General features: G+C 32.5%; 1 protein-coding gene and 1 long non-coding RNA gene across 5 annotated transcripts; both read right to left on the bottom strand.

The window, feature by feature from the left end:
* Positions 1–1,639: 1,639 nt before the first annotated feature.
* On the bottom strand, positions 1,640–6,498 carry LOC121116826 (ubiquitin-protein ligase E3B). 2 transcript variants are annotated; one of them, XM_040711123.2, is made up of 6 exons: positions 6,164–6,498; positions 5,540–5,899; positions 3,979–5,385; positions 3,238–3,915; positions 2,627–3,174; positions 1,640–2,568 (listed from the first exon to the last, which is right to left on the bottom strand). In XM_040711123.2, exons 3-6 carry the CDS (start codon positions 5,293–5,295, stop codon positions 1,803–1,805), a joined length of 3,309 nt encoding a protein of 1,102 aa, XP_040567057.1. In that variant the 5' UTR covers positions 5,296–5,385; positions 5,540–5,899; positions 6,164–6,498; the 3' UTR covers positions 1,640–1,802. The 2 variants fall into 2 exon arrangements, with proteins under 2 accessions (XP_040567057.1, XP_040567058.1); XM_040711124.2 differs by having other exon boundaries at positions 3,979–5,322; positions 6,164–6,396.
* Positions 6,499–7,018: 520 nt separating this feature from the next.
* Positions 7,019–12,234, bottom strand: LOC121116283 (uncharacterized). 3 transcript variants are annotated; one of them, XR_005863802.2, is made up of 7 exons: positions 11,957–12,234; positions 11,803–11,898; positions 11,361–11,742; positions 11,188–11,286; positions 8,854–11,127; positions 8,455–8,791; positions 7,019–8,386 (listed from the first exon to the last, which is right to left on the bottom strand). It is a non-coding gene; the product is annotated as an uncharacterized lncRNA (long non-coding RNA). The 3 variants fall into 3 exon arrangements; XR_011779628.1 differs by having other exon boundaries at positions 11,188–11,742; positions 11,957–12,220; XR_011779629.1 differs by lacking the exon at positions 11,957–12,234 and having other exon boundaries at positions 11,188–11,742; positions 11,803–11,941.
* Between the last annotated feature and the right edge of the window lie 3,002 nt (positions 12,235–15,236).

The raw sequence follows: 15,236 nt of genomic DNA, 5'->3' as shown, positions 1-15,236 counted from the left end.
CCTATAGGGTTATATGATTTACTAATTGTGCTTGCCAATAATAATGATAAAAAATGCTGGGCAATAAAGGGTATAGGGGGTAGATGGCTGGGATAATGAAATGCTAGGGGTTTTAGGACGGAGGGAGGGTACTTACTCCGGCGTAGTGGGCCAAAAAAAGTTATTTTTTTTGGAAAAAACAGTTAAATTAATTATTAAAGTTAAACTTTGTTTAAGGATAAAAAACTCCATTACATCCAGAAGGACAGCAGTGTTCCATAGTTTTTTAGGCAAACGGGATGAGTTAGAAATTTTTCATTAATGTAAATAATCTTAGTATGATTTTAGACATGTCAAAAAAAAAAATACAATCACCAAAAGATACTTTAAGATACTTTATGTGTTTAAAAGAGTTATACTTTTGTTAAAATTAAATTTTATATCTATGAAAGATAGAAGTGGCGAAAAGTCATCATACTGCAAGATCAAGTCGAGTCTCAAGTCTATGGTAACATGTACAAGTCTTATATGTAACTATCAAGTCCAGTTCGAGTCCGCAGATTCCTTTTGAGGCTATTTCAAGTCCATAATTATAATAAAGGATTCATAGTATTTATACGTTTCTTGAGTTTAGCGTAGAATAACTTTCGAAATTAAATATTCTAAGTATTTGATGGCATTCGCTGTCTTTTGTACATAATATTAGAAATTCATCAAATTTTTCAATTTCTTCGAATTGCATTTTTGGTGTTATCCCCCGCCCTCTTCTCCAGAGAACTCAAAAAGGGTAGATATAGTCAACTATTACAAGATCTGGACAGTGTATATCATATGTTAACATTCCCAGTTGAAAAATGCCAGGGGTTCCTTCCTAAAAAGCCTTAGTGTTTTAAATTCGGTTGCCAAATCTCATGTGTAACGTAGGTCCAACGTGTCTATAAAAATACTTTTTCTTTCATATGACAATAGTAAGGATCGACACATTCTTCTGACAATAGGAAAATTACTTTTTTATCCATAAGAAGCACTATCACTTAAAGATTTGTACAGTTTTTCACATTACTTTTGTAGAATACTTGATGTATAGTTAGTCTTGAAGTTTTTGCAAAGTAAAAATTTGATTTCTTTAATAGAAAATGGAGATTCTCTCCAGGAAATGGTATGCGTTCAAAGAATTTTTATTTAATTTGGTGATTCAAATATTTCCTCAGTCTAATGCTATAAATATTTGTTTGACGTTTTTCTTATGATCATATGTCTATTCAAAGGTTGATTAAGGAACATTAAGCTCTGATCTTAACCCATGAAGCTTCGTTTTCTCCGTCTTTTTGTACACTACATCATCTTACAAAATCATATTTCTGGTACCAAATGACGTATTTTCTGTTCCATAACTGATTTTGTTTGGAGAGTGTACACACATATAACGATAAATTTGTAATGTGTGGGTTCTGTAATTTATATGTCATTAGAGAGGAATCAGTTAATCGATAATAACTATGAAAAAAATCGTATATCATTACTTTATAAAATATAAGACTTCATTGATAACTATGGAGAAATGACAGAAATAAGACTTTCCTTATAATGGACTCTTTAGTATGTAAAACTCAAGTTTTGGAACCTTATTAACCTTTTTTTCAAAGAAATATAATATAACTTACAGTTTTAATATATATTAAAAAGTATAATATGATTTTTAATTTAAATAATAGTATTACAAAGTCTTATACAAGAATATTAATCCAACGAATAAGATAAAAAGTTATAATATAAAAATATTCATACTAATTAAAAATGCATGTTTATACACATATTCAAGTTTAGGAAAGTTCAAAGCCAGTATTGGATGAAATAGCGTATCTTAACTTATCTCTTAGTGTTGCTTTCTTTTGATAATTAGGTAATTTCAGAAGGTTAAAACATGTGGATGCAGTGGGTAAACGATTGACTGGATCTCTTTTCTTTAAAGCAAGAAATCCTCTTAAGACAGATCCAACCGTATCTCCATCATCCTCATCCTCGGCAACCTCAACACATCGGATGGAAAATGCAGGTTCTAAGTTTTCAAAACCAAGCAAAGGAGGCTTGGAGCAAGAGGTAACAAATTTAAGAAAACTAGAGCGTTCTTTATCATCAAAATCTCGATCCAAAATTTCCCAAAGCCATACAATAACTTTATGAGAATCGTGGAAACCTCCGTAATAATGAGTATGCCGTCTCAAATCTTTTAAATCTAGAGGCAAGTTATCTCCAGATATAAGTCGCAGAACTTCTGGGGGTGAGAACAAATTTAGCCAGTCAATGGGAAGTATAGCACGGAATCCTCGTGTAAAAGCAGCGACTTGCTCCTTGATTTGACTATGAAGGACAAACTGTGCAACATGATGAATGTAACTTATTTTGTTGCAATCATTCACTAAAACACTGCGACCACCCTCAATGAGCTCGTGAGTCACGACACGACCGAGTACATCTTGATCATAAGAGAATGTTAAATCTAGATCAGTAACATTGCCATCAAAATACTTTATGTAAGTCAAATTTTTATATAATTCCGGATCCATGGATGGAAGTTCGTCCAAGTAGCTGTGAAAAATGTAATAATAAGTCAAACAAAAAGGATTATTATGACAATAATTTATACCTATAGTATGCTGAATGATCTTTTGAGAGAATCTGCGATATAAAAAAGGGGGCAAAAGGAATCTCTACAACAATCCCTTCATACACCGCTTTCCCAATCATTTTACCCACAAATTCAAATAGCTGTAGATAGTTTTCCGTCAAATGCGACGTAGGAGAAGGGTATAGTCTATTATCAGAAGTACTGCAAAATAGATTTAGTCCAGGATCAAAAACTCTTTTTATTGTTTCTTCTAAAAACTCTTTAAAAACACCATCCTGGTCGATACCGGCCTCATCAAGACCCTGAGTATTGATAAACTTCACTCGTATAACACCTTTCAAACTGCGAGAACTTAGTTTTCCTAAATGGCGATAACCGTCCTCAACAATTCTAGATCGATGAACAGTAATAAGTGTAGATGCAGTCGGCTCCCAGTACTCTCTTGTACTAGCAACACCTATAGCAGATTTATCAGCCATCACTTTTTTCCGAAAGAATACAACTCTATCCTCATGCGGAATGATATGAGGAAGTTTCTGTAGAAGGAACAAGGAGCTCTTCTTTTCCTGGAAATGAAAAATAAAACAACTTGAAAATACTGAATGATTATAAAAAGACGCATGTTCTACCTTCAATGAGTCCGTGATTAAAGTATTGGGTTTACAATCTTTAATCAGCCAATGATTCAGTTTTACATACTGTCTACGATTATCCCGCCTATATAATACACCAAGGAGTCCAAGCAAACTATTACAAAGTGGATTTGTCTCTGGATCCGTAATTAAATCATCATTAACGGCTTTATATAACAAATTATTAACACAGTAAGAGAGAGCAACATAATGTCGAACATCAAAGGGTGACTTTTTCTCATAAAATTCAACATCATCTAAAATAGTGACCAGATAAGACACGCAATCACAGAGAAGGGCTAATGTTTGGAATTCTGGTGGAATGGGTTGACTCATCTGACGCATAGGGTTGGACGTTAAATGGTCAGAAAATTGTTTGAGGCCCAAAGTAGGACCCAGACTAGATAGAAAGGTAAACAGGGGACTAAGTAATAAATTTTTGTAACAGAGGCACGATATAATTTCGAGCTTTAGTTGGGATAGAGTTTTTATGGCTGTTTGGTAGAGGGCACAGATGTTGGATACATGAGTTGCTTCATGACTTCCTAATTTGGTGCATATCTTAGAACTGGATGACATTGAAAAGGATGAATTACTATATGAAGCCAGACTAGTCGATGAGGAAACACTATTTATGAATTTAGTGACACCTGAATTCTTTGTCTTTTCCATAGCCTACAATAAAAATGAATAAATAAAAACCATGTGCATATAACAATTCCAAATCATTCAACATACCTTTTTCATAAGCTGCTTGGCAATGTTTGGATCTCCAGGGGAAGGAGGGTCTGGAACCTCTAAACCACTATCATTAGAACGAAAATCAGAGGGCAATTTATCCACAACTGCCTGCAATGGAATAATCATACGCTTCAACATTATAGGGGACCAAAGTTTGGCAATCTGATTTTTAACCAAGCCCATGGAATCTTGCAAATATTGATCTATTCCTGCAGAGAACCAACCTAAAATTGGATGCCAGTGACTTAAATTTGACTGTTTTGTCGTCACATAAAATCCACAAGACTCTAATAAGTGATTCAGTACATAAATTGTGTTCAAATCAAAAGCTAATGATTGATTGCTGCTACGATATATCCAGTGAATTAGATTTGCTGTTAGACAAAGTGCATATGAGCCCTCCAATACATTAAAATAGATTTTCAACTGTTGATCATCTTTTGATAACAGAACCAAACATTTGTAGAGTAAATTATCATTATCAAACTCAGAAAAAACATCATCATCGATGTGATGAATGAATCCTGGTATAGAGAGTATATGTAGAATGAATAAGGATAAAAGCTTGTCACTAAAGTCCGCAGCTACTATGGGACGAGTTATAAGAACAATGAGGGCATGGAATGACGTTTTCTTGAGCTTAAAACGTGAACAAACTCCATTTAAAAGAACTTTTTTAATATTCAGATAGATATCTGCTGAATTAACGAGATGTCCCATAAAATTAGATGTTAGTTGTTTCATTCCCGCGACGAGCTTATCGAACATTTTTAGGATTGCCCATGTTTTGACGGAGGTAAATGAGACTAGAACACTTAGTAATGTAGATATTTCCTTAGAATCTAGAGCATTTGAAGATATTGTTCCGATTCGGTTCGAAGTCAGAGATAAAATCAATTTCATATGGGATATCCATCTCAGTGAATGTTCCTTGTTGAAGAAAACGACGAGGTAACTGACTTTAGGAGACTCGGAGGAAATACTATTAACAATAAAAGCGCAGAGCTTTTCAAAGCGCTCACTATAGATTTTAACATTTAGATTTTGTGGAACAAAATTGAGATAGTTTCTTGATGCTATATAAACATCAATAGGAAGCGGATCCCTTTTTTCCAAGGCGGCGTTAAACTTCTTGATGATTTCATTTCGAATCTTTAAGCGTGCAAGCCAGCCACGGATATGACTTTGTATAGTGATGGAAGCCTGTTCCTTTACTCTTTCAGCTTTTCGCTCCTCTCTAGCTTCCTTTGCAGCAAGGATGAATGCATCTTTGTTTTTGTTGGCATGGTTTTGTAGTTTACTCCCAGAAAACATATTCCGGCCTTTAATCCGTGGATTAGCCTAAGGTTACTGCTGTTAGTATACTGCTTAAAATGGGTTAGTTCAACAATATGGCAGCGTTATCTATAATTATGACGGAAAAAAAGAGTATGAATGCTTCGGCTCTAAATCTTATTTTTTAAAGAACTTGTCTCGTCAATTCTGACATTTCATTTGACATTTAAAAATTAAATCATTTAAATAATATACGTCAAAACGGATGTCACTTAGTACTTACTGAAAGTCAGCCCTTCGGATCACACCAATAGCCTCATCGATTCCTGATCTCCTCTTTGGCGTATTATAAGTTATACAACATCGTTGCATGGTTGATGAAGTCTTTATGTCAATCCAAAAGAACCACTATGACTGATGAGAGGAACTCGGGGAGAAAAAAACAAAATGTGAAGCGACATCTGATGTTTTCATAAGGAAACTTTCCCTTTTTGTTTTATTTATTTACACATAGAGCGTTTTCACTTTTCACTGACGTCACAAATTGCTGCATAATTGTGGAAGTCTCCCATTTAGAGGCTCAAATTTGATATTTTTACCTTATCAAATGGACAAAATTTCGAATGAATCTTCATGGAACATTCTCAAATGACTTAAAAAATAAAAATATATTTAAGTAGCTGTATTAAATATTTTTGGATGTCTGATAAACAGTGGCATTTGAATATTATCAAAGCAATAATATGCATTGTAAATTTAGTTAGATTTGTAGATTTTTTATTCATTACGAACGAGAAAATTAGGATAATTTACGAAAAATATCTTAGTATTTCCGTTATAATAGTTAATTTTTATCTTCAACATGGAAATAAGATTATATAATGATGTAATAATATATTTTAAATACATTTTTTGATAGACGGTAAGGTTCTTTTGCTTGTTGCCCTCATTATGACATCGAATAGTTCGCTATTTTTCTTAATAGGAATGAAAAAGGGTTTTCATTGTCTTAAAACTTGGTTGTTTAGGCCTCCAAAATGGCCATCATCAACAATGATGGCGTCACGTGAAAAATCTCCATTGAAGAATGACTAATAATTGAAACTTTCAAAAAAACTTTTAAAACTAATACACAACATTGTCTTGTGTGATCAACTTGATAAATGATAATTATCGACTCGAATAATTAATTTTTCGATTGTGAGAAATTGTACATGCCGTGAGAAACGCGTGTTAACTCATATAATCTCATGAGTCATGCCACACATTTGCCCCCCCCCCCTTTCTCCCGCATCATCAATCAAAACAGTTGAAAATATATTATTTAGAACCCTAATATTTCAGATAGAAGCCCCCCATTTCCTTTGTGAAGGCCTCATAACAACCTACAAGTGCTTTTTAATGTTTTATCTTTAATCAATAAGTACTTCAGTTTGGATTAGAGGATTAAACCAAGTAGCGCATCGAGCACCGTTAGGCTGAGGAAATAAGATGTCGCTTTTCTATGACGTCACTCATTTATTTATTATACGCACTAAGTATTATTATTATGAAGCTATAAACCATAGATAATTTCTTTCTCTATGAGCAAATATCAAAGAATAATGGTCATGTTTTGCTACATAGTTTAAATCTTTGCGTAATATTAATAAGTGTGAATAAGTAATAATATGTATATAATTTATTATTGTCTTAAATATTTTATATTTACATATTATTATAAAACAAATTTGAAACAAATTACTCCAAAATAATGGGTCATTCTAGTGTCCGAGGATACAAAAATAGAAATGAGTCAAATTTGCAAAAGCTTCAAGGAAACATTTGCTTTTTTAAATTTATCATTTTCATAAATCAAAAATAAGTCACAAGATGAAAAAAATGGATATCAAATCTTAAATATCTTCCAAGTTGGAAACCTGCTGACCATTCTGAATGTGAAAATCATTTAGAATCATAATTCCCTTTCCATATTTGTTCAACCTAAAAGTATATGAATTATGAAGTAAATAAAAATAGTGCAGTACAGTACTTGAATCATTCACGAGAGAACAGGAAATGATTCTCCCAAATGCTTCAAATAATTATACCTCTAGTGGCCATAAAAATTAAATTTTGACCAAGATATTTTTACTGTTTAAATTCTAAATATTTTACGGTTAATTTTATGACATGTTAAATGTGATAAATGATATTATACATTGCCAGTATAGTAGGAACTACCAGGAGCAAATCATTGGCATCATAACCCAAGTGCATCCAAATATCTTTTTTATGTCTAACTATCACCATATCCGATGGACTTCCGAATCAATGTTGTATGGTTAACAATAGTTACAATATCAATCCATTATCTCACTTAGTTTTCATCCAGGTTGAATGACTTGCCATATGTTTAAATTTGTAGAAAAAGGTCCAGTTCTAGATCATTTGTGTCCTAAAATGGTAAAAACTCTCAATAAAGGTATGAGAAGAGTAGACAATATGGATCCTTGATATTACAATATTAAACTGCCATGTCGTCTAAATATTGAAATCATATTAGCTTCTTAATTATAAAATTATTATTGCCAAGAATCGGATTCAAATCTTTGTAGGACATCAAAGACCGATTTCATCATCATCATCAAAACCCAAAAATAAAAGACGATTTAAATTGTTTAAATATATAATTGTGATGGATATTACCGAAGTTTGAATAAAAATTAAATAAAAATGATGTCAAATTTAAAAATAAAAAGTGATGTTAATTATTTAGCATGTTTTCCTGAATGGTTTTATTATCAATGGCACAGCGTATTGTATAAAATCAGTCAAAAAACATTAGCAAAATTTCCAAATGATGTTGAATGTCACTTGTCTCGCTCATGGTCGGAACCAAGAATACCAAGTAAAACTTTCATTTATTAGTTTTGGTGATCGAAAACGAGTGATTACTATGGCGAGCACATTAATTCAGTCGCAATTGTATGCAGGAAAACAGTGAAACAATATATAAATTAACAGCAATAACGTTATCCATTCACGGCATATAATAGCTTTTTTATAGTAAAACTTGTATGTACAACTTAAAATATGCACTGATGAATGAGGCCTCTACAATTTTCGTCGAGGTTATCATCAATAAAACCTGTATTGTACAATCAATATAAGAGTCCAAATATTAAGATATATTTTTAATATTATACTCGAATCTACCTATAATCGTAATTTTCATTAATTATCTTGCATATTCATTCAGATCCTCTTTATCTTCAATAAATAATTAATTATTCATTCTAAATATAGTCAAAATCTGTATCGGTCGGTTGTAAATACTAAATATAAATAAGGAAAAGAGTAAAGATCCAATAATCAGAGCTATATTTGAGTCCACCTTTTCAATGTTCGAGCAAATTTGGAATCATAATGCTCCGGGTATATGGAAAAATAAGAAATATCCGGATACACATGTAGTCTCTTCTAAGGCGGCAAAAAATATTATACTTAAATGTGTTCCGGCTGCTAAAATGTTCTTCGAGGTAAAAATAAAAACCTACAAAGTACAATTAATATAAGAAACCAAATATTAAGATATAATACTATACTCGTATCTACCTATATTTATAATTATCATTAGTTATTTTGCATATTCGTTATAGTTCCTCACCATACTCCATAAATAATTATTAATCACTCATTCTAAATAGTAAATACTACATATAATTAAAGAAAATAGTAAAGATCCAATGTTCAGAGCTGTATTTGAGTCCATCTTTTCAGTGTTTAGGCATGAATTTCTAAACAAGTTGAGAAATCCATGGTTTTTGTCAAGTCCAAGTCATCATGCTGGGAATCTTTCTGATCCCGAGTCATCATCCTGCGGGTTTTTTGAGTTCCGAATACAAGCTCCGTGTTCATGGAAAAATAAGTAATGTCTGGACCTACCTGTAGTCTCGTCTAAGGCAGGATATAATTTCCGAGAAGTTCTTTCTTAATCTTTGACAACACTAATTTACTTTTGGACTTCATTGACTTTAGTTTGTAAGGGGGTCGATAAAAAAAGAATAATGATGACAGCTTTCGTAAATAAAAACAAGGCAAAAAATTAAGGCAGGGAACACTCCTTGAATCGGGCAAGTACTTTAGTCCTGAAGTCTACATTATATTTTACACCCCTTAATATGCAAGAAGTTATGTTACAATTTTTAAGTAAGTGTAATGACTATTTCATTTGTGTGAGAATAATTCTTAATATATTGTTAGTTAATAAAATTTTGGCAGAAAATTTAAAATAAATAGAATATTACTTTCAACGAGAATCATTTGGACTCATAACTGTTAAGAAAAACTCCATTCTATGGTTAAATATAATAGATCGTATTCACTATGACCATTAATATAGATCTAGAGTGTAGAAAAATAAGTATTAGATCTCTTGTCGATTTTGTAAGTTTGCCCGCTTATAAAGATTTTGGATGAAATTGAGGTCTGAAGACTGGGCAGGCCACTGTCCTTCTTCTTTTTTAGTAACTCTTTTGTTGGCATGGTCGTAAGTTTTGGGTTATTGTCATTGCCATGCTAGAACATTCAGTTTCAGTTCCCTGCCATGAGGTAAGGAGGTTGTCACCCAAGATTTCCCCAAGGATGGTCCATCCTCCCCATTCGATGTGGAGAAGTTTTCATCTCTCTTTCGCAGAGAAACACTCCCAAAGCAAAATGTTTCCACCCCCATGCATCTTTCTTCGTCCAAACACTTTTGTTTTGTTCATATAATCAAATGCCCCTCAATATTAGAATAAACCTACCATTAAAATTATAAACTTTTCATTTCTTTGCCAGTGGGCAAATTAAAAATTGGCAAGCCATTAAATACTTATTTTCTTCTCCGTAGGTCATTTTTTTGATAGAGTGAACAAAAAATTGAATAATTATATTTTTAAATTGATAATGAACATTAGGTCCTTAAGTTAATTAAAAGAATCTTTCCTATTCAACCCTTCTTTACAAAACGTTGAAGATTATTCATATAAATTTTTGTGAATGATTTATCATATAGATATCACAGACTTAGAGGAAATTACCAGCATATAAAATGTAATTTATTAAATCAGCGGATTTATAGCCTTTAGCATAATGAAATGTTTACAACAAAAATGTTACGTTGAATTGATCCGTTCATCAGAAAAAGATTAAATTTATGTGAATGAAACTGGGACACATTATATCTTAAATTCTTTTTTGGATGCCATGGATACAGGTGGACTCAAAAGACCAACAAACGTCCTGTACTTGACTACAATTCATATTTATCAAATATTACATAAATTTTTCATGTAGATACAATAAAAAACACATTTTTTACATTAAAGAATTCAAGGCATATATTTGCTGTTAATGTAAATACTTTAATAAAAAAAAGAACATTTGTCTTAGATAATGACAGCAAAATGTAAAATAATTCCAAATTTAATAACTTTTTAGGTAAAATATCATGTACAATTTGTTTGTTATTTTTTTTTCTTATGAAGTGAAAAGCCAAAATCATTCTGTTAGAAAAAGAAAGAATTTATCAAATAAAAGTAAGTCTGCTAAATTAATTAATAAGATTCGATCATTAAATTCATAAATTTCGAATGAGTTCCTATTTATAAATAAATAAATATGCCAAGTAAAGTTGTAAAATATCTATTTTTTTCCTTAAATTTTTTGAAAGTTTCATAAAAATCATTGAACTTCATTAATCATATAACTATTATAACATGACAAAATATCAATTAATAGTTATGTTTTCTGATTGATTTCAAAAAACGGGAAGCTGCTTTGTTGATTATAGAAATATTTATAAGTTGATGATTGAATCTCACCCATATTTAATTAATATCTTGGATTCTAAAATTGAAACAGTTCTTATAAGATTTATTTAGTGTAATAATAAAAGTAATACAATACCACATTCTTTGACATCGTCATGGATAGGTAATCATAATCTGGATCGGTTGTATCAAAACTATTTCCCAATTCAGAATCCCGGAGTTAGTCAAAAAATATCTACAACATGAGTCCAATATTATTACATATTTTATTATTTTTGTACTTTTTTAAGTAGAGTTTAGCTTTATTACAGCTCAAGATGTTCTCCATTAGCATTAATAATGTCCTCCAACCTGGGCATGAAAGCAGAGCATGACCTCCTGACAAATTATTTTTCCAGACTGTTCCAAATCTAATTGACTAGGGTTTCATGGCCTCATTGTTTGGAGTGGTGTTAGCCACAGGGCTCCACATGTGCCCACAATGTAAAATCCATAGGGGTCATGTTTGGTAAGTATGGTGGCCACATTGGCGTGTCCCTCAAAGCTAGTGCTTTATCCTGTTGGATAAACAGATTGTTGTTTGAGAAACGAGCATGGACCCATAAGAATAACTCGGATCTAAACTGGTTGATGTAGTCGGCCGCCGTGAACCTGTAATTGAATTTCAACTATCTGTTGTTGCTGTCTCCAACTTTGAAATGGAAAGATAAAATATGACGTGTGAACAAACTAATACAATGTACCCTCTTACATTATGAAATAATTTATTAGAGGATTTCTTGGAGAAATAAATATTTTCCGGGAATTTTCTGTAGGTTTAAAACCCCAAAAAATCCCAAGAGAAACCCTAGTATATACAAATACAAAATTATCCATATAAATATGTAGAAAATTAGAACACACACATTAATAAGAAAAATATATAGGTATTTTTTAATTTCTTATAAACAGATGTGTAGGTCATACTACAATAAATCCAAATAACAATGTGTATTGATCCAACAACATTAAAAGCCATTTTTTTCTTTTGTATGAAAATTGACAATATAATATGTGAGTGTGCACTTTCCTGAGTTCCACATACAACATAATAATACTGAATTATTATAAGAAAGAAACATTCTATAGGATTGAATACAATAGGCAATGTTTGATCTACAAGAACAGCTATTAGGGCGCCATCTATTCAACCAAAACTTGATTAAGCTTATATTTTAAACAATAAAAAAATCTTTAGCTATTTACAAAAATTAAATCTTTTTGGAAAAAAAAATTAAAAAAAAAAAATTTTTGGAAAAAAAATTCAATTATGAAATTTCAAGTGTTAAATTTTTTCGAGAATAAATTTAGGTATTGACCATAAATAAATGTACAAATAATTGAATTTTGTAAAAAAAAGATTTCAAAAATCAAATTTCAAGTATTTAAGTTTTTTTTAACTGTTCACAAAAAGTTAACTTTTTTGCTCTGCTGTATAATTTTGCTGAATTACATTTTTTTGGAAAAGAAACCTTTAAAAAATATTTTTACCCCTATTTTCCGTAAATTTTTTCCTCCTGACCAAGAAAAATCCAAGTAAAAACCAATCATTTCTTAACTTGGGGGGAGGGGAGGGCTCTAGCCCGTCAAATTTCTTTCAAAGAAATTAAATTATGCATTTGCAGATAAGTCCTCCCGGTTACTATACATCGATGATAATGTTCATAATATTCAGAACAGTCGTTGCTGGTAGTGAAAAAAGTAGTTTTGTGTCGACTTACAACGAGATGTCGAAGATCGACTGGAATCGCAGATACCGCCCTAGTTCTAACCATAAACGATGCCAGCTAGCGATCCGCAGTTGTTTATTTTTACGACTCTGCGGGAAGCTTCCGGGAAACCAAAGCTTTTGGGTTCCGGTGGAAGTATGGTTGCAAAGCTGAAACTTAATAAATTCTAAAAAGGAAAAAATGTTAATTGAAATGAATTCCTATATATTCATTTAAATTTAATAAAATATTTTAGTGCGTACTGGGTATTGCATTGAAATAGGATACTCCTGCTCACTCTTTTAACTCAAGAACGTGTAAACCAATTTCATTGCATGTAATTATGTCGCAAATTGCTGAGTGTATGTTTTTTTCTTGCATCGCATGTCGCACTTTTCTCCTTGAGAGATTTCTGACCAGGTGGCCAAAAAATAAAAAAAGATCACTCTTTCGTCAAACAACGGTTTGCTAGCGGGGAAAAGGAAGAGGAATCTCTCAGACACAAAAACTGGGCGTGGGAATAAGAAAAACACTTCTTGGTTAAGTTGATGTGGCGGGGAGCCACATTTACTTGAAGCTGTTTGACTATATGTTCTGCCCACACATGGAGTCAAGGGCCTGCACCACCCACCGCTTGAAGGGATTTGCAAGGAGACTATCCACAACAGACGTGCAGCCTTTGGCCATCATTTTGTTGGAGGGCTGAATTTGGAAATGCATATCGGAATGCTATGCAAAGTAATTTTGAATTGGGTTTCAGTAAAGTGTATGACGAAATAGCAATCAAAGATACGATGGTTTGTTATTTACCACATCATAGTGCAATAAAAGAAACGTCTACTACAACCAAATAAAGAATTATTTTGGCCGCGTCAATGAAAGTGAATCATGTAAATCACTTAATGATCAGCTTTATGTAGGTCATAAGATACAATCTTATAATATAGAATACCGGTAGAGTTTTTGGACTGTAGCTTTTGTGGATTGTCGGTCGCCCAATTGGTAAAAAAGATTTATGGTTCTATGGACATCACCGGCTAAGTTTAAAAGAAGAAGATTGGCTAAACAGCTATGTTATTACTGGTGAAGGAAATCATGAATTGGACTGTTAAAAAAAGAAATCTATTAATAAACTTATTGTTCGAGATATTACTACTCCTTTATCTCAAATCCTAGTAACATTAGGGTCTTTGATCAAGATTCAAAGTATATAGCGTATTTAAAACGACTACCTATATTTTTAAAGGGAAGTGTCCCCAAACCAGATGGTGCACTTTCTCTTGAATAGCTGAAAATTGCAATAAAATGTATTGTGCGAAATAAGCAAGAAATCTATTTTCAAAATCAATTCAAGAGTTTAAGCCAGTGTGATTTGTTATCAAAGAAAGATAGTCTTACAAGTTTAGATATTCTCTGGGATACTCATGATCAGTTAATAAGGTTGGAGGTCGCCTTCATAACATTAAAATATTACCTTCCTATACCCGACGTTTGACTTTAGCTTCAAATGTATCACGTTTTGCTGTTCTTCTAATTGAACATGAACATGCAAGGTTACTTCACTCTGGTCCTGCTACATGTATGCTAGATGTGGGTTCTCCATTTGCACAAATTGGAATTGACTATGCAGGTCCAATCAATATTTATACTAAAAAAAGAAAAACAAATCTAGAGAAGCCTTATATTTGTTGATTTACTTACCTTTCAACTAGAGAAACTACGAAATAACAATGTGGTCGTATTAATAAATATTACATGTGTGTGTGTGTGGGCATGTAGCATGGTGCACGTTTAGAGAGTGCACCGTATATGACGTTCCCCGATGTACAGGGGGACTACACATGGACTCGAGAGATGGATTTAGAAATACATCAATAATTTTACATTTTCAACAATAGGCAAAAAATAATGTCAACAAAACATGTAGACAAGATTTTTGAAAAACTTTTTTACTCAATATGGGCACTTTCATTATAAATCACAGACGTCTCCTGAAGGTCATGTAGGAGTTGATGACAAGCTCTTCTGAAAAGTTGTCCTATGCAGCCACAATGGAGGACTTCAGTTAGTCCACATTTGGGTGTGAGGCTCTATTGGTTTCTCTCTCTAAAGTGTCCCATATAAAAAAGTCCTGTTGGTTCAAATCTGGTAAGGAAGGGGGCATATCTCTTGGACCAGAATCAAGCCATGTTATCTACGCAGAACTTTTGGAAATCGGTCGACATGTTAGAGGGGGCACTGTCCTGAGTTCAAACGTAGTTACCCTCCGGGTATTTGGTCTTCATCCATGGCAAGATGGTGTACATAAGCACTTTATAGTAGGACCCCTGACTAATTTTCTATCCAGTCTAAAAAAAGAACAGAAGCATCTTCTTTCCATCAGAGGCCACAACGCCAAGGACGATTGTTTGGCCCAGATATTTGGTGTGTTAACCCC

Source organism: Lepeophtheirus salmonis, chromosome 4 (genome assembly GCF_016086655.4).
Source record: "Lepeophtheirus salmonis chromosome 4, UVic_Lsal_1.4, whole genome shotgun sequence".
NCBI classification, from domain to species: Eukaryota; Metazoa; Arthropoda; class Copepoda; order Siphonostomatoida; family Caligidae; genus Lepeophtheirus; species Lepeophtheirus salmonis.
The sequence above is the reverse complement of the archived record's forward strand: the minus strand, read 5'-3'. Positions and strand labels throughout refer to the sequence as shown.

What these genes read in the sequence shown, in the direction of transcription:
- LOC121116826 (XM_040711123.2), bottom strand. Translation starts at nt 5,295, where the DNA reads ATGTTTTCTGGGAGTAAACTACAAAACCATGCCAACAAAAACAAAGAT. An exon ending in CCAAGCAGCTTATGAAAAAG is followed by an intron (nt 3,916 to 3,978) that starts GTATGTTGAATG and finishes TTTTTATTGTAG; the next exon opens with GCTATGGAAAAGACAAAGAA. An exon ending in GATCATTCAGCATACTATAG is followed by an intron (nt 2,569 to 2,626) that starts GTATAAATTATT and finishes CATTTTTCACAG; the next exon opens with CTACTTGGACGAACTTCCAT.